At 38.2% G+C, this 24706-nt stretch overlaps 1 protein-coding gene across 8 annotated transcripts in view; it reads left to right on the plus strand.

Moving 5' to 3' along the window:
* Positions 1-24706, plus strand: part of CFTR (CF transmembrane conductance regulator) — a 192992-nt gene that overhangs the window by 75626 nt on the left and 92660 nt on the right. For 7 of the 8 annotated variants that reach the window (XM_082399969.1, XM_082399968.1, XM_082399975.1 and 4 more), the window contains one exon: positions 752-943. The exons of the other annotated variant lie outside the window; for it this stretch is intronic. In XM_082399969.1, the coding sequence (XP_082256095.1) occupies positions 752-943 (192 nt within the window). The remainder of the gene's footprint in view (positions 1-751; positions 944-24706) is intronic. 8 annotated transcript variants of the gene reach the window in all.

Consider the following 24706-nt stretch of genomic DNA (forward strand, 5'->3'; position numbering starts at 1 on the left):
ACAGCAAGGAGGTCGTTGGGGTTGGCACAGTGAGCCATGGAGAGTAGAGCTGTCAGAGAAGTAATGGGAGCCACACCATTACTTGGGACCTTGTAAAAAGGCTCTGAGGGACTTACAAAGGGCCTTGTGAGGAGTTAGGCTTTTGTTCTGAAGACATTAGAAACCTTTGGAGGGTTTTCAGTAGAAAATTAACATGATCAGACTTACATTTTGACAGGGCCACTTTGAGAATAGATTATAGGAAGACAAGGGCAGAGCAAGGAGATAAGTTAGAAGGCTATTGTATTTATTCTGGCAAGAGATGATATTAGCTTAATCCAGGTAGTAGTGGAAGAAGCCCCCAGATTCTGAACATGTTTCCAAGAAAAGTACAACGGCATTAGATAGATTGAATAAGGCATGTGAGAAAATAAATGAGCTGTCAATAAATGTCAGCTGTTACTAATCTTTCCCTGACCTCTTCCAAACCCATCCCAACAATCTGAATTAGGTGCCCCATCTCTGTGAGCCTCTATTGCAGCACTTATCACACTCCATTGTAATTGTCTCTTTTATTCCTCTTTGTATCTTTTGTGCATAGCAGTATATCTAGAACAGGAAGTGCTTAAAATTTTTTGAATTGAATAAATTAATATAGAATCTTTAAAAATTAGAATAGATACTTCTGCTTAGGGTGACAGTTGGAGGCACGTGCATCCTGAGAGTGATTTGATCAAGTGATTTAACTTAATAACAATGGGTTTATTTCCAGACTTCACTTCTAATGATGATTATGGGAGAACTGGAGCCTTCAGAGGGTAAAATTAAGCACAGTGGAAGAATTTCATTCTGCTCTCAGTTTTCCTGGATCATGCCTGGCACCATTAAAGATAACATCATCTTTGGTGTTTCCTATGATGAGTATAGATATAGGAGTGTCATCAAAGCATGCCAACTAGAAGAGGTAAGTAACTATGTGAAAAATATCTGATTATGCATATGAAACCTTCAAACTATATATTTAACTTTTTACTTAATCAATCTGTATATATCTTTTTTATTTTTAAATTTTATTTATTTATTTATTTATGGCTGTGCTGGGTCTTCGTTTCTGTGCGAGAGCTTTCTCTAGTTGTGGCAAGCGGGGGCCACTCTTCATCGCAGTGCGCGGGCCTCTCTTGTTGCGGAGCACAGGCTCCAGACGCGCAGGCTCAGTAATTGTGGCTCACGGGCCTAGCTGCTCCGCGGCATGTGGGATCCTCCCAGACCAGGGCTCGAACCCGTGTGCCCTGCATTGGCAGGCAGATTCTCAACCACTGCGCCACCAGGGAAGCCCTCAATCTGTATATATTAATCACATTTCCACAGTGGGTAAACTGTGAGTAAATTAATTAATAAAATATATGACCCCTGCTGTAAGAAGCTTGCAGAAACATAAAGAAGTTACAATTTATTTATTTATTTATTTATTTTTTTAAATTTTTAATTTTTTTTACAATTTATTTTTTAAATGGTGGTCTGGTTTGGTTACAATAAAAACTCTATGAATGGTAAGAATTTTGTACACTTATTAGTGAGACAGATGTCCTCCATAGACATTTATATAGCATATATTTTTTGAAAGGTACTTCAAAATTACATAAGAGGATTATAATTATTTTAATAACACCATAGCCTAATGAAACAAACATTGACCTCCGGTAGGGAATCAGCGATTAAATTGTGATTATATCTCATCCTTTAGCCTTGAACATGTAACCATACAACCTTTAGTGACTAATTCTCTGAAACAGAGGCAAAATTACGACGAATCACTTCGTAACAATATCGAGGAATGAGCTAATCATCTGGAAATACAGAAAGCATTCCAAATGAAGTCAGTACATGGATCTTGTACTATTCAATACATAAACTGCATGATAAAGGGTTCAATAATTATCGATGTTAATGGTAGGGAATATATCATTATGAGGTTTATCAGCAGGGAAAATATGACATTATGAGGTTTATTAGTAGTATTGCCTGAATAATGATCTTGATTCAAAATCACTATCCTTGGTAAATGGCATTTGACATTAGTAGATTCCTTTAAATCAACTTTTATGAAAAAAATTTGCAGTGGAATAAAATGAAGCTTAAAATGCAGTGCAAGAAAAATAGAAAAAAGGCTAATTGTGGATTAGATAGAAACTGCAGTCCTTACAAAAGAGGGCTACATCCTTGAACAAATGGCTTTTTATGTATGTACTGACTTATTCAACAGTAGTTTTTAAAAGCTCCATTCTCTTATTTTTCATACACCCTGAAAGCATAATAAAAATGAAAGCTATCCTGAAAAGTACTGGATTTACCTTGAAGAAATATTCTTCATTCCTCAAAAGCTCTTCTTCCAGGGATAGTGTTTCAAAACCTAGAGGTTGGAACACTCATTAAATTTGTTATAAAGAATCTGCGTGTTTCTAGAGAATATAGATATTTGTCTAGGAGGGGGCTAGGATGTAGGACTGATAGTGAGTGCCCTGCAAGATAAATCATGGGCTCTCTTTGTTTATTACTGGCAAGGTGTTGGCAGGTTTCTGGTAGGTTTTATTTTTTGCTTTGAATATATCTTTTCCCATAGAAATGGTTTTATAATTGGTGTCTTGATTCCCCCCAAGTAAACCTATGAAAGTATATTTAACCCAAATATGGCATAGCTATATTAGTAGTAGTAAATTCAGAGGTATAGGTACCTAATTCATAGAATGAGCATTTACTATCTTCTGAATACTGTGCTAGGTCCTGAGAATGCCAAGTTGAATAAGATGTAGTCTATTTTCTAAAGAGTGCATAGTAAAGTGACCTGTATTTTAATGAATGGTTGTATGGTATGTGAATTATATCTTGATAAAACTGTTAAAATAATGAAGGAAAGAGGATAAGAGTAAACACATATTATTCCTTTTTTTTCTGATTCCATGGCCAGCCTTAAAATTATTTTTAAAGTGTATAATCCTTTTTTTTTTTTTTTTTTTAGTATATTCTCAAGGTTGTACAACCATCACCACATTTTCAACTCCTCTAAAAGAAATCCCGGTTAGCAATCAATTTACATTCTCTCATACCTAACTCGTCCACCCAGTCCTAAGCAAACTTTTGTCTTTAAAATATTCCTATTCTAGATATTTCACATAATTAGAATCATACAATATATGGTTTTCTGTGCCTAAATGAACTTTTAAACTATAAGAAAATAGGGAGTCTTAATTTTGAAAACATTTATTGAGACTTGCTGTATTTTATGAAAATATGAATAGAGCAAGATCTATATACTGCGGAAGTTCATGGGCCAGTAGGAAAAAAAAATCAATAAAGAATGTAATGGCTGCTCTAATAGGAAGAAAAGAGACATTTCTATAGGAGTAAAAGGATGAAGCTGAGTCTGCTAATGTAAGGAATAATCTCCAGAGGAGGCACAAGGCTGATGTCCTCTGATGGAATGATTCCCTGTGGAATTCTAATGGTGACAAGAGTGAAACTTATGGCGTTGGAGGAATTTTTTTGATTAAGAACATTAGAGCTGCCAATAAAGTAGAGAAGATTAGGTTGATATGAAGAAGTGAAGATTGATGAGTGATGTTCCCTGGATTGTTGAGAAAATTAAATGCGATAAATAGGTGCCTAACACAACATGTGGTACAAATTAGCCATTCAGTAAACAGTAGCTCATTTCTATTTCCTTTGGAGGTGGAGAATACTGCTAGAGAGCATGACGTAAGATAAATGTGTCTGAGACCCTGTTCTTGTTAGTGAGTACTGTGGAAAAAGGTGGGATTTGGCGTAATTGAAGAGAACCATGAAAAATCATCAGTATCAATTTTGATGCTGACAAAAGCAGTTTTAAGAGAAAATTATAAAAGTGGTCATCTATAGCTGGTCTACATGACCCAATCAACAAAAGTTGGAGTGTTCTGTGGAAGAAAACAGTTGGCATACGATCCTGAAGTTCTGGCGTGTAGGCATATTGGTTCCATGCTCCAGAAATGGCCACAGGGTTGGGAGGTGGTTCTAGTTTCTCTGTCCCTTTCAAACCCCACAACATGACTTCTGTGATTACCAGACACCATTCACTGTGGTGGAGGCAGGGTGGGTACCAAATGAAAACCTTATTATTCCTTTACTCAAAGAAAACATATCCAAAGAGACTATTTCAGTATAATATAGCAAGCGTTGGGCTAGAAGTGCTCTCAGGCACTACAGAAGCCCAGCTGAGGGAGCTTCTCAGGGAGGCTTTCTCTAAAAACAGACACCTTGAAGGATAAGTAAAAATGGAAAATATATTCTGGACAGAGGAAACTGCATGAGCAGAAAAACCAGACATGAAACCACTTGGTTTGCGCGGGAAACCACTTGGTTTGCGCGGGGAACCACAAGCATCTTGATAGAACGAGAGTGTTATTGGGGGACCGTGAGTGGGGAGGAATGAAGCCGGAGGGCCATGACTTGGGAGCCTTGAAAACCAGTCTCAGGAATTTGGTCTTGGAGAGCTTTAATCAGGGAAGTGATGTAATCAGCTTTGCAATTCAGATATATCTCTTTGGCTGTGATATGAGAAGCAGAATTAAGGTGGACATGATTCGAACCTTTGTGGATTAGCAGAAAGAACAGAGATTTTGAAACCTAATAGAGCTGGGCTACTGAAGAAAGTTATTTAACCTTGCTGTATACTGAGTTTTATCCTCTGCAATATAAGGATAATATTACCTATTTTATAGGGTTTTGTGGATTCTTCTGGCACATAGAGAGTACTTTATAAATAAAACAGCGATTATTATTAGTAGTAGTAGTAGTACTTTTTGCTCTTCTGATTAGAAGGAGGAAGACTAATAGGAAGCTATTTCAGTAATCCAGATAATGTCAATGATGGACAAGAAGAGACAAAAGTATCAGAATAATTATGAGAAGATAAGGAATCCCTTATTTGTATACTGTTCAATATTTGCATCCTTAGGAAAGAGCATCAGGAAAAATGAGCCTTTGGGAAAAAGTGAATATTTCTTTCCTCTAGATATTAGAAGAGAAGAGAAATTGGTTTAGGATTAAGGATTCCTTGCATAACAGGAACTGGAAAGAGGTACAGGTAGAGATGCTATGGGTTTAGCAAAGAAGGATGTGGAGGTCAGTTACATAGAACTAAGATGTCTGATCAAGCAGAGGGATCACAGGTCTTGCTAACAAAGTACCAGTGGAGGACACCACTAGATGGGTTTTAATAATGACGATGTTTTTTGTTTTTTTATTGTACAATTCATTCTTCATCCTCTTTGCCTTAAAATAGCAAATAAAACACTTAGCTTTTTATTTTTAATAGTCCCTGAGTCCCTGCTCCTTTCTGTCCTGCTGACTTTTGCAACTGACTTAGGTCTTCCTAGTCATCTTATGATAGGCGAAACCATCCAGCATCTCCTAAATTCCTGTACTTTAAACTGGCAAATGTAGTAAGTACAATGAGTACATTAGTATATGATTTTCTCTTCTCTTTACTGAATGTTTCCTGTATGCTGTTATCTATCCAACTACATGGTAAATTCCTTGAGAATAGTGATTCTAAAAACTTTATTTTGGGATACTCCACCAAGCACATTGATAGGGAGAAGGATAAATTCTTGCTGGATGACTGTTTCAGAAATATTTTGAAGTAGCCATGTCAGTTGCAAGAATTTTGTTCAGAAAATGTTCTTTTCTGAGCCTCACAGTCTCAGAGTTTGAGGAGACAATTATACAACAGAAAGTTTTTGCTGGGAGTGACAAACATAATTAAAAGTGCTAGACTATCCTGGCAGTCAAAATCAAGTTTCCCCTATTTTCAGTGACTTTAGAGTTTCCGATTTTTGTTGTTGTTAAACAACTGTTCCCGCCTTTGAAAGAGGCCAGTGAGAACCTTCCAAAATGAAGGTTTTATTTTTTTAAGCATTTGGTGGAGGAGTTTTGAGCACAGGAACACAAAATACCTACAGAGTCCTTGAGGGTTAACACCTGGTGTCAGCCCAGCACTCCCTCAGCGTGTTCTCTCTGTGGCCCCTATCACCAAATACAAACATTCATGATTCAATAGGTTTTCATTTTGACTGCCAAAGCTGATCTGTTTCTTAATGTACTACATCTAGACTTGCAACCGTAGATGAGGCGGAATATTTTCTTCATCATTTTTGTGTTTTTATTCAACTTTGATATCTACAAAGCACTTGAGTGTGTAATGATGCCTGGTGTCATAGGAGTAGGCAGGTAGGTGCAAATTCGCTTGGATAGGAAAAAGCATGCACAACATAGTTCACATAGTTTTCTGATTTCAGTCTGTGGTTGAAAACTATTCAGCCAGTGGGATTGAGTGAAGACTTTATCACAGGGAAGGGCATGGAGACAGTGCTATGCTGATAGAATAAATTGTAACAAGCAGACACGAGAAAGCAAGTCCTGTTCAGACTCTTCACCTTTAGGTCTCCTCTTTCAGGAACTTCTCCATGTCTTGCTTATATGTCCTACTTTGGATCTAGATTATAGTAGAATGGATTTCTAGACAAATTAATAGTTAATTCTTAAAAATACCATTTTGTATCCTTGTGCCCATTAACTTATCCTCCAATGTTTTCTTTCCACGTTCCCAAACTACCCTTAGAATCCTCCTAAATATTTGTGACTTTTGTAACCAGCACTGAAGATTTTGCTAGCTCAAAAAGAGGAATTAATATAATTGGGCCCCCATTAATTTACTTATCCCGTAAGGAGATTATAATCATATTTTGTCATTGAAAGAGTGACAGGTTTCACTGTCCTCTTGCCTTGTAAAACTTTCCAGAATACCGCTCCTTTGCCATTCTCCAATATCTTATCCTATGACACTGCCTCACAACTGACAGCAACGGATCCCAGGCAGGCTAGTGTTTGGGTACCAAGTAATTGGACTGTCTTTCTTCAGTGACTCACTCTCTTGTAAAAGGACCTGGTTTGGAGCAGTAATTGGCTTTTGTAATAGTGCATGGTGGGAGGTGGGGTGGGGGATGTGAGAATAGGTCCGAGGCAAAGGATATGTAATTGGTTTTCACAAAGCTGTTGCAGTCCTTCTGTAACCACAAAATGGTCGTCATTAGGTAAATATTTGTCACGGCCATTCATTACATACACATTGTAATAAAAATATTTACTGTGTAAGTTGAAGAAGTAAAATCTGTTTGTGTTTTCTATTCCACTAGACAGTTTTCATATTTAGTCACTAGAAGAAAAAAAAATTGGGAGGGAACTTGGCAAGAAATTACTAAGAGAAAGAAATCTTGGGAGGGAAACTGGCAAGAAGTATGAAAAACTTGGGAGGGAAGTAAGCAAAGAAATGAGTTAACAGCTGTGCTGGAAAATAAATTCCATCATGCAGATACCACAAGACTAATTAAATTTGAATTTGACCCCTGGATCTTCAGATCTGGCCAAAACTAACCTGCATTGAACAGACTTAACCTTTGGGTGGTCAATCCACCATTGTAGGAGAATTCAGGAATGTTCAGTTGTGAGATCTGTAAATAAAATGGTGCCACACAAATTAACATTTGCATTCAGTAGTAGCCAAGATATAATAGACATCCAAAGCAGATATTCGAAACACACTGAACTATGTCCCCTAAACCAGAATAAACCACACTAAGTGACTGTACCTTGAACCACCTGTCATTTTCTACTGATTGATAGGTAATTAAGTTTGAAAGCACTCCCATTTATTTATTATAATATGAAGCAAGTACATTTATTTAATAAAACTGTGGAACCAAACAGGAACACCATAGCGTTTCCTGAACTAGACTATTATTTCACTTCATTTGAACCCTGGAACTTAAAAATAAATACTAGCTAACATCCATTGGGAGGGCATAAGTCAGCATTGCTCTGCTAAGCATTTTTGCACACCTTGGTCCATTGAATTTTCACTTTCTAGTTATCTAGTGACCACTTTCCCTAGAGTTTACAATCAAAATGAAAATGTGCTGAATTCTAAAAGTGTGAACTAGGGTTTAGCAATTAAGATTACAATTTTGGAACTAATTATTAGCTTAAACAAATGGGAGTTCTTGCATCTCTAAAACCTGAATAACCCTAAGACTGCCCCTCTTCCTAAGATGTGGGCAGGTCAACAGAACAGTAGTATAAAAGTTGAATTATAACTGTCTGGGACCAAGCTATCTCATGAATAGATAATGAAATTAAGATATTTAGGCCAGGCCTTCATATTAAAAAACAAAAAATCATTAAGTTTTCCAAAGGTCAAAGCCATGCTGTATCATTATATATAGGCCTGATGTTTCATCCCTTTTGAAGAACTGGGATACTGGACCCTACACTTTTGGAATTTTCCATTTTGTAGTGATGGCTAATTAAACGAGATCAAGAGAAGATTTTTCACTTATATTTTAATAGAACTTTAGACTTTAATAGAACCTTAGAACTTGGTAATGTTCATAAATTCCTTTCCAGGAAGGGAAACTTGGGTTTTCTAAAAATTGAGTATAAGTATTCTCTAGACAAAAATAGCCCTTGAAATAGCAATTATATTACCATGAATATATTTCAGAACCAAGTCTATAATACCTAATTTTTATTTAGAAGGTTTAATTACCCTTGATTCAAATTTCATAAATTAAAAAATTGATTTCAATAAGCATTTGTTGAGTTTCTGCTATGGACACAGTATATGTTAGGTACTCTGAATGCTGCCTGCAAGTATAACAAGGGTCCTGTCTGTAATGAGTTTTTGACTTACAGATTTTTTAGGGGGGGAAATATATATATATATATATATATATATATACACACACACACACATATATATGAATATATATATTCACTCATGTAGTAAATATTTGTGAGTGCAAACTAGGGACTGCGTCAAACTCTGGGAATTACTGGTGAAAAAGGCACAATCCCTGTCCTCAAAGGTCTTTCATTCTGGTGGAAATGAACAAGTAAAACCAGTGCAGTTTGTTAAGTTCTATGATATTGGTTAATACCGGGTACTTATATGGTATAGAGAAGCAGCACTTAATCTGGTCTTAGAAGGTCAGGTGAGGTTTCCCTGGAGGAAGTGACATCTAAGGTGAGAGTTGATGGATGAGTAGGAATCATTTGAATGAAGAACAGGGAGAACATTCCAGAAAGAGAACACAATGTACAAAGCCGGGAGCCAACAGAGAACATTGTACCTTCGAGGAGCTGTGGCCAGTTGTGTGTGGCTGGGGTGTAGGATGAAATGGGCTGGAGTCAAGTGAGAGCACTGCACTTTCAGGGGAGCTCTAGGTAGTGCAGCGAAGCTGGGACCTGGAAAGGAAGGGGTATATGATGAGAGCTGAACTGGGAGAGAACAATCAGATCGTGGTTTCTGTCTCCCCACTTGCCAGCAATTAAACCAAATAGCCACAAGAGGCAGAAAGGGAGAGTCATCCACACTTCACTTTCATGTTTCATATACCTGGGGAAATCCAGTTCTCATGCAGCGGTTTAGCTGCAAGAGGAGTCGGCAAAACATGGTGCTTAGTGGGAGCACAGGCCCCTTGTGAGGGGAGCAGGTGGGTCCTCCATGGTTGCTTTTCTTCACTGGAGGGAGTGCCATAATAAAAACAATATTTTAGGAAGATTTATCCAGTGTAACATGCAAACTGGAGGGGGATAATGGAGATGTGGATAGACATTTATGAAATATTGTTATGCACATTTTAAAGTGTAAGAAGTGAAAGTTTGAGAGACTTGTTGAAGATCACGTCTCATAATTGATGGGACCAGCAAGAGAATCCAAACCTTCTGACTTCTTCTCTTTTTTGCTATACTCGATTAGGGTTGTTGCCTATTAGAAACTCCTACGACTTATGCATTGAACATTGCAGACTTTGAGTTAGGACTTCAGGCTGCTTAATGTCACTATGATTGTAACAGTATTATTAAACCATTGGGATTATAAGTCTGCCATTTGTGAAAGAGAATGTTATGATAACAAAGACTTGTGAACTAACGGCACTGAAAATTTCATGACATAGTTTTGAAAAGTCTTTGGAGGATATTTATTTTCATATAATTGACATATCAAGCTACCATACTACTAAATTCCGTACTCCTGGATCTTGGGAAGACCACCTATACTAACACACTTGAAATTTAAATGTCAGAACATTTCTTCCCGTATCTTCTCCCAAATTATCTTCTTTTCTTCTCACCTTGGGGCAGAATCTCTTCTTCATGCCTCATGACCTCAAATTTAAAACCTGGAGGTCCAAGTAGGTGGGCAGTCAGCTCAGGGAAGGAAGCCTTCTCAGGGCAAGTTGAGCAGCTGGTTTTCTAAAATGAGCTCTTGAGAGAATAAGGATCTTGGTAGGATTACTTCAGAGGTGATGGGTGAGGACGTATTGAAGCCCATCTCCTGAGGAGCCCTGGTTACTAGGGACCTGGGAGACCTGCGAGGAACTCCAGAGCAGGATCAAGTGCAAGATAACACAGTAATGTGCCAGTGAAACTCTGAGAAAGGAGTACTTTCTGGATGCTGGATTTGTCCCAGCATCTTGGGTGGGTAGACCTAGAAAAGATAGTTAAGGAATGAGTAGGTTCTTAACTGCCAATTCTTAGACCAACTGAATTAAAATCCTCTAGAGAGCTTTTAAAACATAGATTGTTAAGAATCATTTCAGAGAATCTGAAATCTGGAGTCCAGAAATCTGTCGTTAAATGAGTCTAATGTAGAGCTAGAACACAATAAATAAGATTCTTTGTCTCAAGTATCTTTTCTAACTTCCTTGGGGACACTTATCCCAAGATACATTAAAGCACTGCATTTTACAGCTCTTCGAGCTATGAATAGAATTACATATATACTCACAAGTTCATACATAAAACCATGTATGTATATATATGTATATGAATGTTAAACAGTAGTTTAATATTGACGACAAAAGACCGTAATATCTATTATAATAGTGCTTTTTGTACTTTTGTTGGGTCCAATAACAAATATATTGGAATTCGAGTTTTCTGCTATGAAAACTTTTGGTCAGTACCAAAACCCAGTGAAAGAAGAGTTTTTATTTTTCAAGTTGATAGAACGTTCTCACTTCTTAAGCTTTCTAGCAAGGATTAATCTTTAGCCAATATTTGTAGGTACAGCTATTTGTAATCAAGTTTGACTTAGGCCAACAAACTATCTTCCCTAATGAACAGAACTCCAGTTTTTAATTTATAGAATTCATTCATGTATATTCCCTGCTTTAGAAGTTAACCTCCCTCTGTGGATGCACATCATACAGAGCTACATCCACAGTTACAACAGCTGTGTGCAGACATGGTTAATTCATTTTTTCTCTCTATACAGTACCTCTTGGCTTTCTCACATTCTCTTCTTCCTCTCTTCTCCCTTCCCCTTCCCTCTGTTCCCCCAACACTTCTTTTCTCCTTCCTCCTTCTTGCCTAGTTTCCATGTGCATAAAGCATAATACAAGTGCTTAGTAATTATTAAACATTAACAACAGTGGCATTAACTGTCTAATGATTCACTGTTAAAGACATGCCTTATTGAATGGCATTACTTCTGAAGTTCATGTTCCCTCAACCCAGGCTGCTCACCGTCCTCCCTTACCACAAGCAGCTGTATTGTCAAGGTTGTTCTGAAGAGGGATAAGACGGCCATAAAACAAGGTTTATGGTATTTTCCTATCTACAAAGTCGCAGGAAGCTCAAATGTACTCAGCAAATATTGCATAATTACATAGGACCATTAAACGTAACACTCCACCCTTTCTTTAAAGTTCTCTCTCTCTCAATATAGTAATACCCTATACCATTCCTCTATGTTCAAGTCAGAGTTGATGAGCTTTGTATTAGCAGTTCCTCTTTAACAGCTTCTGGTTTGTCTGGCTCAGTTGAATAATATCAGGGTGAAGAAATTTAGGTGCATTTTAAAAAAGTAAAGTGATACACATTTGTGTGAAAAGTGTGTTCATAACATTGAGTATATTATATACTTTTTAATAATAAAATAAGTTAATCTTTATTGAACATTTATTATAATATTACTTTGACCCTCTCTGGTACTCTTTATCTAAGTATTTTCAAGTGCTTTACAATCTTAAACAGACTTAATGTATTTTGTGTGCAGAATCCTTTGAAGTTGATATTTGCCTTTCTGACCAGCAGGTTGTAAAGGAAGTTAGCCAAAAGAACAGGTATCTATTCAAACAGGCATAAAAATCACAGGTTAAAAATCACAGATTCCTGCACTCTGCCCTAATTCTTCTGAGTAAGAATAGGTGCAGCATTTTTAAACAAGCTCCCCAGGTGATTCTGAAATAATTGGTCCAAGGATCACACTTTGAAAACCAATGATCCAGATATTTGATTTTATCTGTAAATAAACTGTGATGAGAAAATTATTAAAAACTGAAATGGCAGTGTAGGGTGGTTACAAAGAAAGATTTTTCAGGGTCTCCTTCAACAGGAAAATTAACTGATCACAATTTTTAAAAGTTTATATTTGATTTATTTTAAGATTTAGGTTTAGAAAAATCTCAGTAGTTAATTTTTATATTAGAAATCAAATCATGCCCCGTATCTTAATTCCAATAAATGATTTCCTCCAATAATTTTTATGGGTAACTCCAAGAGAACTCAAGAGAAGTTGCAGTGCAAGTAAAGAGAAATAGAATTTGTCTCTGGGTGCAAAGCTTCTCGGAGCAGCACATGCTCTTACGCTGCTTTTTAAACTCATGATAGCACCAAGGCTGAAAACCAACACCCTTATGATAAATATAGCACCAGATTGGAGTGCCCTTAGTAATCAGCAAAGATAAATGTTTGACAGTGTATACAAAACAAAGTGTTTTATGTTAAATCAAATAGAAGCTAAATACTAATAAAGAAATCTCCAAATGAACAATACAGTAATCAGAACAAGTACTCACATTAGCAGCAGGATATTGGTGTTATTAATGCATCTGATCTTAAAATAATGGGCTTATTCACAATTCTCTTCAGCCTACCCCTACTATTTTGTTTCACTTCAATCTCGGCAGCTTACTAGTAATTATGATCTTTGAGATACTTGTTAATTTATCCATATTGACACATTTCTCTTCATAAATGGTTTCAGTCCAGAAAAGGAGGCCAAGTGCATTGGTTCAGAACATCAAATCTTTTTCAGATGCAGGAATCTCTTATTTTCGTGCTTTTTCAAGGTAATCTGCATCACTAGCATCTATTCCAGATAGGAAACATTCATATGACGACATCCCTGTTTTCTTAACTATATTGTTAGAGCCCTAGACGAATTGTAAGAACATTTCACCAAATCCTCAAGTCCATTCTCTAGTAGGTCTGCGTCTTTATTCCCATCCTGCCTGGGGAGGGGGAAGGGTAAGCTGGGACAAAGTGAGAGAGTGGCATGGACATATATACACTACCAAATGTAAAACCAATAGCTAGTGGGAAGCAGCCGCATAGCACAGGGAGATCAGCTCTGTGCTTTGTGACCACCTAGAGGGGTGGGATAGGGAGGGTGGGAGGGAGAGAGACGCAAGAGGGAGGAGATATGCGGATATATGTATATGTATAGCTGATTCACATTGTTATAAAGCAGAAACTAACACACCATTGTAAAGCAATTATACTCCAATAAAGATGTTAAAAAAAAAAAACAAACATTTCACCAAATCCTTCTCACCATGATTCTTCCATAAACCCCAAACTTCAGGCAATCACTGTTACAAATGTGATATGTACTTTTCCAATCCATTTAAATGAATTTACACCATATATATTTATCTATAAACAATACTTAATAGTTTTGTGTGGCTTTAAAATTTACATAAATGGTATAATTTGTACACATAATTCTTCAACTTGCTTTCTTTGCCCCAATTACCTTTTTGAGGTATAGCTATGCTACTTAGATGTAGAAATTTATTTCATTCTTTTAAACTGCTATATGGTGCTTATGTGTAACATTTTATTTACTCTGCTATTGATGAATATTTAGATTGTTCTAAGATTTTACTTAGCACTGCAATGACAATCTTTGAATATTTCTCTTTGCACATGTGTAAGAGTTTCTCTGGTGTAAACAGATGAATTGTGGTGTCCTAGGATATGTATGTACGTTTCCAATATCACTAGATGCTGCCAAATTGTATTTTAAAGTAGCTGTACCGATTTACACTACCACCAGTCATTTATGAGCGTTCCCATTTCCTCAATCTTTGAAAACTCTTGTTATTGACAGAGAGTTTAATTTTTGCCATTCTAAGTTGTAAGAAGTCCTATCTCTTTACTGTTCTAATTTGCAGTTCCCTGATTGCTTGTGAGATTATATTTGTTAGCCATTTGACTACATATCCTTTGCCAGTTTTTTTGGTAAGATTGTGGTAGCTGTGAGATGTGCCTTATACACCTCTGTCTTAGGGAATGTAATTGAATGAGGGCCCACTGCTATGAGTTAAAATCCTTCACTTTCAGAGTTTGTCTTGAGACTACACCTTCCCACAAATGATTGAGTGTGACAGGGATACTGAAGCAGATTTGTGTCTGAAAGACATGGGACTTATTTATTAACGGATTTTGGCTCAGAGACTCCCAGGTGGCTCTGTCAAACCTTGCTTAGATTGCAAAGTGTTCTAATGTCTTTCCATCTAACCTTCTGTCCTTCTCTCCTTCACTTGGGTTGGAACTGCATTGAGGTCTGACAGCTCTCCCAGCCTTCCTTGCCTCCTTTCCTGTTTTCTTTTATACAAGTATTTCCCATAATAAGATAATTTCATGTTCAGTACTTTCTTGGTATCTGCAGCTTGGAGGGACTGGACTAAAACAGTTATATACATTGCATTACTGTCCTTTAGGGATGGGAGGTAATGCAATGTATGTTTTGTTCTAGAATCTTTTGTTATAGAGAGTTTTTTGATTTTCATATAATGAATTACATCCATATTGTCTTTTATGGTTTGTTCTTTATCTTTAAGACAATCCTTTCTAATACAAATCATAAAAATATATTCTTGTGTATTCTCAATATTCTTAAAGTTTCATTTTTTCCATTCAGGACTACAAACCATTGGAATTAATTTTTGTATTTGGTATGAGCTAGGGGTCTAATTTTATCTTCCAAATGGGGATCCATATGTCACGAGATAATTTTTTGAGCAGTTTCTCCTTTCCCTATAAACTGTCATTCTAACACTTTTATGCTAGGTTCTGATCTATGTGTGGGTTTGTTTGTTTGTTTGTGGAATATTCTGTTCCGTTCATCTGTCTGTTTATTCTCCATCAGAATCTACTTTTCTTTTTTTTTTTTTTAAAGATTGATTGATTGATTGATTGATTGCTATGTTGGGTCTTCGTTTCTGTGCTAGGGCTTTCTCTAGTTGCGGCAAGTGGAGACCACTCTTCATCGTGGTGCGCGGGCCTCTCTTGTTGCGGAGCACAGGCTCCAGACGCGCAGGCTCAGTAGTTGTGGCTCATGGGCCTAGTTGCTCCACAGCATGTGGGATCTTCCCAGACCAGGGCTCGAACCCGTGTCCCCTGCATTAGCAGGCAGATTCTCAACCACTGAGCCACCAGGGAAGCCCCCAGAATCTACTTTTCAAATGACGGTAGCTTTACCATTTAACTTTATTTATTATTTTGGGTTAACGAGTGTGCTCTGGTGACATATCCCAGTATCTCAAGCTGGCCAGAGAGATAAGTTGGGGGCAGACTTGGTTAGGTTCGATGAGGAAGACACAAAGGTTCTCCCAGGCATGAAGCCACATCTCAGCTCAAAATCCAGCTCTTTCATTAAGTTGTCCTTGATAGATTATAGATTGTAAGCTCCCGAATGCAGGGGATTAATCTTAACCATCTCTAAGTTGCCTAAAATACTTGCTCACTGTTTGGAACATATGCCTATAATAATTTAAACCTGTCCTGGTTCCCAAAGCATAGAGCAAATTATAACCCTGCCCTTGCCCTTGAGAAGCTCACAGTCTTTGAGGGTAAACAGACAATAAGAAAAGAGATGAAAGCTCTTATAACACATAGGAACAGAAAAGTCATGACTAGTTGTCAAAAAAGTCATGGAAGACTTTATGGAGGATATTAAATTTTTATTGATTTTAAAGGAATTTGCCAGATAAAGAAGTAGAGGAAAGCCATTCTAGATAGAGGGACTGGCAGGTGCAAATAGTGAAAGATATGGTAAATTTGGAGAGCAATAAAACTTTCGTGTGGCTAAGGGTCAAGACGTATTTGGAGGAGTGCTGGGAGGTGAGTCTGAAGAAGTGAGCTGGGAAAAGTTTTGTATGCCATCTTTCTATTTTTATTTTTTTAATTAATTTATTTATTTTTTGGCTGTGTGGGGTCTTCGTTGCTGCGCACGGGCTTTCCCTCTAGTTGCCGTGAGCAGGGGCTACTCATTGCAGTGCACAGGCTTCTTATTGCGGTGGCTTCTCCTGCTGCAGAGCACGGGCTCTAGGCACGCAGGCTCAGTAGTTGTGGCTCATGGGCTCCAGAGCGCAGGCTCAGCAGTTGTGGCACAGGGGCTTAGTTGCTCCGTGGCATGTAGGATCTTCCTGGACCAGGGCTCAAACCCATGTCCTCTGCATTGGCAGGTGGATTCTTAACCACTGCGCCACCAAGGAAGTCCCTGTATGCCATCTTTTAAAGTTTGGATTTTATTCTGGAGTTCACAAGGATCCAATATATTTTTGGTCGTCTGTTTTATGATGTTTTGTTTTAAGCAGGGGTGTGACATGATCAGTTTGATTGAATGAATTTGAATTGTTTAAAGTAATGTGGATCATACGTTCTTTGGCCAAGCTATCTGCTACCAGCTGAGAAAAAATATGACTTCTCCTATATTTTAGGGTCATGGGATATCATCGTATCCCATGAATCAGCTCTCATTATGTTATGTTAACAGGATTGAAGAGGATAAACCTTTGGAAAGTGAGACAACTTGATACTTAAGAACTCCATATCTTCCACATATGTTTTATTTTTTTTTGATAAGAGAACTAGTAACCTAGTTAAGAAGGAAAATATCAATAAACATCCCATTTTACTTATGCAGAATTCACTTGCTTAGCACCATAATAGTGGATGATAGAGATCAAGCTGAATAAACACATGCATGTATGTATGTATACCATACATATACGTGTAAATAATATACGTATACACACATCTATGTACATCTATACAGATGTATAAAAATGCAATCTATATGTGTGTATATATGTATGTATATTCAAATGTATGTGTGTCTATACCCCAGTCACTATAATGAGTATTTTGGATATCAGTTGTGATAACCTCTGGTTAGATATACTATAGTTACCAAAGAAAATATTTTATACACCATTAAAATATTATTGAGGAAAGTACTACTACTGGATAAAGTCTTTTTTTAATTTTTATTATTTATTTATTTAATTTTTTAAAACATTTTTATTGGAGTATAATTGCTTTACAATGTTGTGTTAGTTTCTCCTTTATAAAAAAGTGAATCAGTTATACATATTCATATATCCCCATATCTCCTCCCTCTTGCGTCTCCCTCCCTCCCACCCTCCCTATCCCACCCTTCTAGCTGGTCACAAAGCACCGAACTGATTTCCCTGTGTTACGCGATTGCTTCCCACTAGCTATCTATTTTACATTTGGTAGTGTATATACGTCCATACATACGCTACCACTCTCTCACTTTGTCCCAGTTTACGCGTCCCCCTCCCCTTGTCCTCAAGTCCATTCTCTAGTAGGTCTGCGTCTTTATTCCCGTCTTGCCCCTAGGTTCTTCATGACCATATTTTTTTCTTTTTTAGATGCCATATATATGTGTTAGCATACGGTATTTGTTTTTCTCTTTCTGACTTACTTCACTCTGTACGACAGACTCTAGGTCCATCCACCTCACTACAAATAACTCAGTTTCATTTCTTTTTATGGCTGAGTAATATTCCATTGTATATATGTGCCACATCTTCTTTATCCATTCATCTGTCGATGGACACTTAGGTTGCTTCCCTGTCCTGGCTATTGTAAATAGAGCTGCAATGAACATTGTGGTACATGACTCTTTTTGAATTATGGTTTTCTCAGGGTATATGCCCAGTAGTGGGATTGCTGGGTCATATGGTAGTTCTATGTTTAGTTTTTTAAGGAACCTCCATACTGTTCTCCATAGTGGCTGTATCAATTTACATTCCCACCAACAGTGTATGAGGGTTCCCTTTTCTCCACACCCTCTCCAGCATATATTGTTTGTAGATTTTTAGATGATGGCCATTCCGACTGGTGTGAGATGATATTGCATTGTAGTTTTGATTTGCATTCCTCTGATGATTAATGATGTTGAGCATTCTTTCATGTGTTTGTTGGCAATCTGTATATCTTCTTTGGAGAAATGTCTGTTTAGGTCTTCTGCCCATTTTTGGATTGGGTTGTTTGTTCTTTTGATATTGAGCTGCATGAGCTGCTTGTAAATTTTGGAGATTAATCCTTTGTCAGTTGCTTCATTTGCAAATATTTTCTCCCTTTCTGAGGGTTGTCTTTTGGTCTTGTTTATGGTTTCCTTTGCTGTGCAAAAGCTTTTAAGTTTCATTAGGTCCCATCTGTTTATTTTTGTTTTTATTTCCATTTCTCTAGGAGGTGAGTCCAAAAGGATCTTGCTGTGATTTATGTCATAGGGTGTTCTGCCTATGTTTTCCTCTAAGAGATTGACAGTATCTGGCCTTACATTTACATCTCTAATCCATTTTGAGTTTACTTTTGTGTATGGTGTTAGGGAGTGTTCTAATTTCATTCTTTTACATGTAGCTATCCAGTTTTCCCGGAACCACTTATTGAAGAGGCTGTCTCTTCTCCATTGTGTATTCTTGCCTCCTTTATCAAAGATAAGGTGACCATATGTGTGTGGGTTTATCTCTGGGCTTTGTATCCTATTCCATTGATCTATATTTCTGTTTTTGTGCCAGTACCATACTGTCTTGATTACTGTAGCTTTGTAGTATAGTCTGAAGTCTGGGAGCCTGATTCCTCCAGCTCCGTTTTTCTTTCTCAAGATTGCTTTGGCTATTCGAGGTCTTTTATGTTTCCACACAAATTGTGAAATTTTTTGTTCTAGTTCTGTGAAAAATGCCATTGGTAGTTTGATAGGGATTGCATTGAACTTGTAGATTGCTTTGGGTAGTATAGTCATTTTCACAATGTTGATTTTTCCAATCCAAGAACAGGGTATATCTCTCCATCTGTTTGTATCATCTTTAATTTTGTTCATCAGTGTCTTATAATTTTCTGCATACAGGTCTTTTGTCTCCTTAGGTAGGTTTATTCCTAGGTATTTTATTCTTTTTGTTGCAATGGTAAATGGGAGTGTTTTCTTAATTTCACTTTCAGATTTTTCATCATTAATGTATAGGAATGCAAGAGATTTCTGTGCATTAATTTTGTATCCTGCTACTTTACCAAATTCATTGTTTAGCTCTAGTAGTTTTCTGGTGGCATCTTTAGGATTCTCTATGTATAGTATCATGTCATCTGCAAAGAGTGACAGTTTTACCTCTTCTCTTCCAATTTGTATTCCTATTATTTCTTTTTCTTCTCTGATTGCTGTGACTAAAACTTCCAAAACTATTGTGAGTAATAGTGGTGAGAGTGGGAACCTTGTCTTGTTCCTGATCTTAGTGGAAATGGTTTCAGTTTTTCACCATTGAGGATGATGTTGGCTGTGGGTTTGTCATACATGGCCTTTATTATGTTGAGGTAAGTTCCCTGTAGGCCTACTTTCTGGAGGGTTTTTATCATAAGTGAGTGTTGAATTTTGTCGAAATCTATTTCTGCATCTGTTGAGATGATCATATGGTTTTTCTCCTTCAATGTTAATATGGTGTATCACATTGATTGATTTGCGTATATTGAAGAATCCTTGCATTCCTGGGATAAACCCTACTTGATCATGGTGTATGATCCTTTTAATGTGCTGTTTGATTCTGTTTGATAGTATTTTGTTGAGGATTTTTGCATCCATGTTCATCAGTGATATTGGTCTGTAGTTTTCTTTTTCTGTGCCATCTTTGTCTGGTTTTGGTATCAGGGTGATGGTGGCCTCGTAGAATGAGTTTGGGAGTGTTCCTCTCTCTGCTGTATTTTGGAAGAGTTTGAGAAGGATAGGGGTTAGCTCTTCTCTAAATGTTTGGTAGAATTCACCTCTGAAGCTTTCTGGTCCTGGCCTTTTGTTTGTTGGAAGATTTTTAATCACAGTTTCAATTTCAGTGCTTGTGATTGGTCTGTTCATACTTTCTATTTCTTCCTGGTTCAGTCTCAGAAGGTTGTGCTTTTCTAAGAACTTGTCCATTTCATCCTGGTTGTCCATTTTATTGATGTATAGTTGCTTGTACTAATCTCTCATGATCCTTTGTATTTCTGCAGTGTCAGTTGTTACTTCTCCTTTTTCATTTCTAATTCTATTGATTTGAGACTTCTCCCCTTTTTTGTTTGATGAGTCTGGCTAATGGTTTATCAATTTTGTTTATCTTCTCAAAGAACCGGCTTTTAGTTTTATTGATCTTTGCTACTGTTTTCTTCATTTATTTTTCATTTATTTCTGATCTGATATTTATGATTTCTTTTCTTCTGCTAACTTTGGGGGTGTTTTTGTTCTTCTTTCTCTAATTGCTTTAGGTGTAAGGTTAGGTTGTTTATTTGAGACGTTTCCTGTTTCTTAGGGTAGGATGATATTGCTATAAACTTCCCTCTTAGAACTGCTTTTGCTGCATCCCATAGGCTTTGGGTCGTCGTGTTTTCATTGTCATTTTTTTCTAGGTATTTTTTGATTTCCTCTTTGATTTCTTCAGTGACCTCTTGGTTATTAACTAGTGTATAGTTTAGCCTTCATGTGTTTGTATTTTTTACAGATTTTTTCCTGTAATTGATATCTAGTCTTATAGCGTTGTGGTCAGAAAAGATACTTGATACAATTTCAATTTTCTTAAATTTACCAGGGCTTGATTTGTGACCCAAGATATGATCTATCCTGGAGAATGTTCTATGAGCACTTGAGAAGAAAGTGTGTTCTGCTGTTTTTGGATGGAATGTCCTATAAATATCAATTAAGTCCATCTTGTTTAATGTATCATTTAAAGCTTGTGTTTCCTTATTTATTTTCATTTTGGATGATCTGTCCATTGGTGAATGTGGGGTGTTAAAGTCCCCTACTAATTGTGTTACTGTCGATTTCCCCTTTTATGGCTGTTAGTATTTACCTTATGTATTGAGGTGCTCCTATGTTGGGTGCATAAATATTTACAATTGTTATATCTTCGTCTTGGATTGATCCCTTGATCATTATGTAGTGTCCTTCTTTGTCTCTTGTAATAGTCTGTATTTTAAAGTCTATTTTGTCTGATATGAGAATTGCTACTCCAGCTTTCTTTTGATTTCCATTTGCATGGTATATCTTTTTCCATCCTCTCACTTTCAGTCTGTATGTGTCCCTAGGTCTGAAGTGGGTCTCTTGTAGACAGCATATATACGGGTCTTGTTTTTGTATCCATTCAGCCAGTCTATGTCTTTTGGTTGGAGCATTTAATCCATTTACATTTAAGGTAATTATCAAAATGTGTGTTCCTATTAAGAAAATCCATTTTCTTAATTGTTTTGGGTTTGTTATTGTAGGTCTTTTCCTTCTCTTGTGTTTCCTGCCTAGAGAAGTGCCTTTAGCATTTGTTGTAAAGCTGGTTTGGTGGTGATGAATTCTCTTAACTTTTGCTTGTCTGTAAAGGTTTTAATTTCTCCGTCAAATCTGAATGAGATCCTTGCTGGGTAGAGTAATCTTGGTTGTAGGTTTTCCCCTTTCATCACTTTAAATATGTCCTGCCACTCCCTTCTGGCTTGCAGAGTTTCTGCTGAAAGATCAGCTGTTAGCCTTATGGGGATTCCCTTGTATGTTATTTGTTGTTTTTCCCTTGCTGCTTTTAATAGTTTTTCTTTGTATTTAATTTTTGATAGTTTGATTAATTTGTGTCTTGGTGTGTTTCTCCTTGGATGTATCCTGTATGGGACTCTCTGTGCTTCCTGGACTTGATTAACTATTTCCTTTCCCATATTAGGGAAGTTTTCAACTATAATCTCTTCAAATATTTTCTCAGTCCTTTTCTTTTTCTCTTCTTCTTCTGGGACCCCTATAATTCGAATGTTGGTGCATTTAATATTGTCCCAGAGGTCTCTGAGACTCTCCTCAATTCTTTTCTTTTCTTTTTCTTTATTCTGCTCTGCAGTAATTATTTCCATTATTTTATCTTCCAGGTCACTTATCCTTCTTCTGCCTCTATTATTCTGCTATTGATCCCTTCTAGAGAATTTTTAATTTCGTTTATTGTGTTGTTCATGATTGTTTGTTTGCTCTTTAGTTCTTCTAGACCCTTGTTAAGCGTTTCTTGTATTTTCACCATTCTCCTCTTCATCTAGTAGGTCTGGTGGGTTTTTACCTTGCTCCTTCATCTGCTGTGTGTTTCTTTGTCTTCTCATTTTGCTCAACTTACTGTGTTTGGGGTCTCCTTTATGCAAGCTGCAGGTTCGTCATTCCCGTTGTTTTTGGTGTGTGCCTCCAGTGGCTAAGGTTGGTTCAGTGGGTTGTGTAGGCTTCCTGGTGAAGGGGACTAGTGCCTGTGTTCTGGTGGATGAGGCTGGATCTTGTCTTTGTGGTGGGCAGGACTATGTCCGGTCGTGTGTTTTGGGGTGTCTGTGACCTTATTATGATTTTAGGCAGCCTCTCTGCTAATGGGTGGGGTTGTGTTCCTGTCTTGCTAGTTGTTTAGCATAGGGTGTCCAGCACTGGAGCTTGCTGGTCGTTGAGTGGAGCTGGGTCTTGGCGTTGAGATGGAGATCTGTTGGAGATTTTCGCCGTTTGATATAATGTGGAGCTGGGAGGTCTCTGGTGGACCTATGTCCTGAACTTGGCTCTCCCACCTCAGAGGCACAGCCCTGATGCCTGGCTGGAGCACCAAAAGCCTGTCATCCACACAGCTCAGAATAAAAGGGAGAAAAAAGAAAGAAAGATAAAGATAAAATAAATTAAGATAAAATTTAAAAGTTATTAAAATAAAAAACAAAAAATAGTTATTAAAATATTTTTTAAGTAATTTAATAAAAAGAAGGAAAGAAGAAAACAACCAAACCAAAAAACACATCCACCAATGATAACAAGTGCTGAAAACTGTACTAAAAAAAAAAAAAACAATAAAAAAGGACAGACAGAACCCTAGGGCAAATGGTAAAAGCATAGCTATACAGACAAAATCACACACAGAAGCATACACATACACACTCACAAAAAGGGAAAAAATATATATATATCATTGCTCCCAAAGTCCACCTCCTCAATTTGGGATGATTCGTTGTCTATTCAGGTATTCCACAGATGCAGGGTACATCAAGTTGACTGTGGAGATTTAATCCGCTGCTCCTGAGGCTGCTGGGAGAGATTTCCCTTTCTCTGCTTTGTTCACACAGCTCCTGGGATTCAGCTTTGGATTTGGACCTGCTTCTGCGTGTAGGTCACCTGAGGGCGTCTGTTCTTCGCTCAGACAGGACGGGGTTAAAGGAGCAGCTGATTCGGGGGCTCTGGCTCACTCAGGCTGGGGGAGGGAGGGGTACGGATGCAGGACGAGCCTGCGGCGGCAGAGGCTGGAGTGACGTTGCACCAGCCTGAGGCGTGCCGTGTGTTCTCCCAGGGAAGTTGTCCCTGGATCACGGGACCCTGGCAGTGGCAGGCTGCACAGGCTCCCAGGAGGGGAGGTGTGGAGAGTGACCTGTGCTCGCACACAGGCTTCTTGGTGGCGGCAGCAGCAACCTTAGCGTCTCATGCCCGTCTCTGGGGTCCGCGCTGATAGCCGCGGCTCGCACCCGTCTCTGGAGCTCGTTTACGCGGCGCTCTGAATCCCCTCTCCTCGCGCACCAGCAAACAGAGAGGCAAGAAAACGTCTCTTGTCTCTTCGGCAGCTCCAGACATTTTCCCGGACTCCCTCCCGGCTAGCTGTGGCCCACTAACCCCTTCAGGCTGTGTTCATGCAGCCAACCCCAGTCCTCTCCCTGCAATCCAACCGAAGCCCGAGCCTCAGCTCCCAGCCCCCGCCCACCCCTGCGGGTGAGCACACAAGCCTCTCGGGCTGGTGAGTGCTGGTTGGCACCGATCCTCTGTGCGGGAATCTCTCCGCTTTGCCCTCTGCACCCCTGTTGCTGAGCTCTCTTCTGTGGCTACGAGTCTCCTCCCCCCCGCCCCCCTGCCAGCCCCCATCTCCACCAGTGAAGGGGCTTCCTAGTGTGTGGAAACCTTTCCTCCTTCACAGCTCCCTCGCAGAGGTGCAGGTCCCATCCCTATACTTTTGTCTCTGTTTTTTCTTTTTTCTTTTGCCCTACCCAGGTACGTGGGGAGTTTCTTGCCTTTTGGGAGGTCTGAGGTCTTCTGCCACCGTTCAGTGGGTGTTCTGTAGGAGCTGTGCCACATGTGGATGTATTTCTGATGTATTTGTGGGGAGGAAGGTGATCTCCGTGTCTTACTCCTCCGTCATCTTGAATCTCCTCTGCTAGCGGATGAAGTCTTATCTAACACTTAAGACATCTTCTATTCCCTAAAAAGGAAACAAACGATCAAAACCCTTAAATTTCATACCTGTTTAGATCTTTTGCAAGTAATTTTGAAGATCTCTTC

This window comes from Balaenoptera borealis (genome assembly GCF_965194805.1).
Source record: "Balaenoptera borealis genome assembly, chromosome: 7".
Lineage (NCBI taxonomy): Eukaryota > Metazoa > Chordata > Mammalia > Artiodactyla > Balaenopteridae > Balaenoptera > Balaenoptera borealis.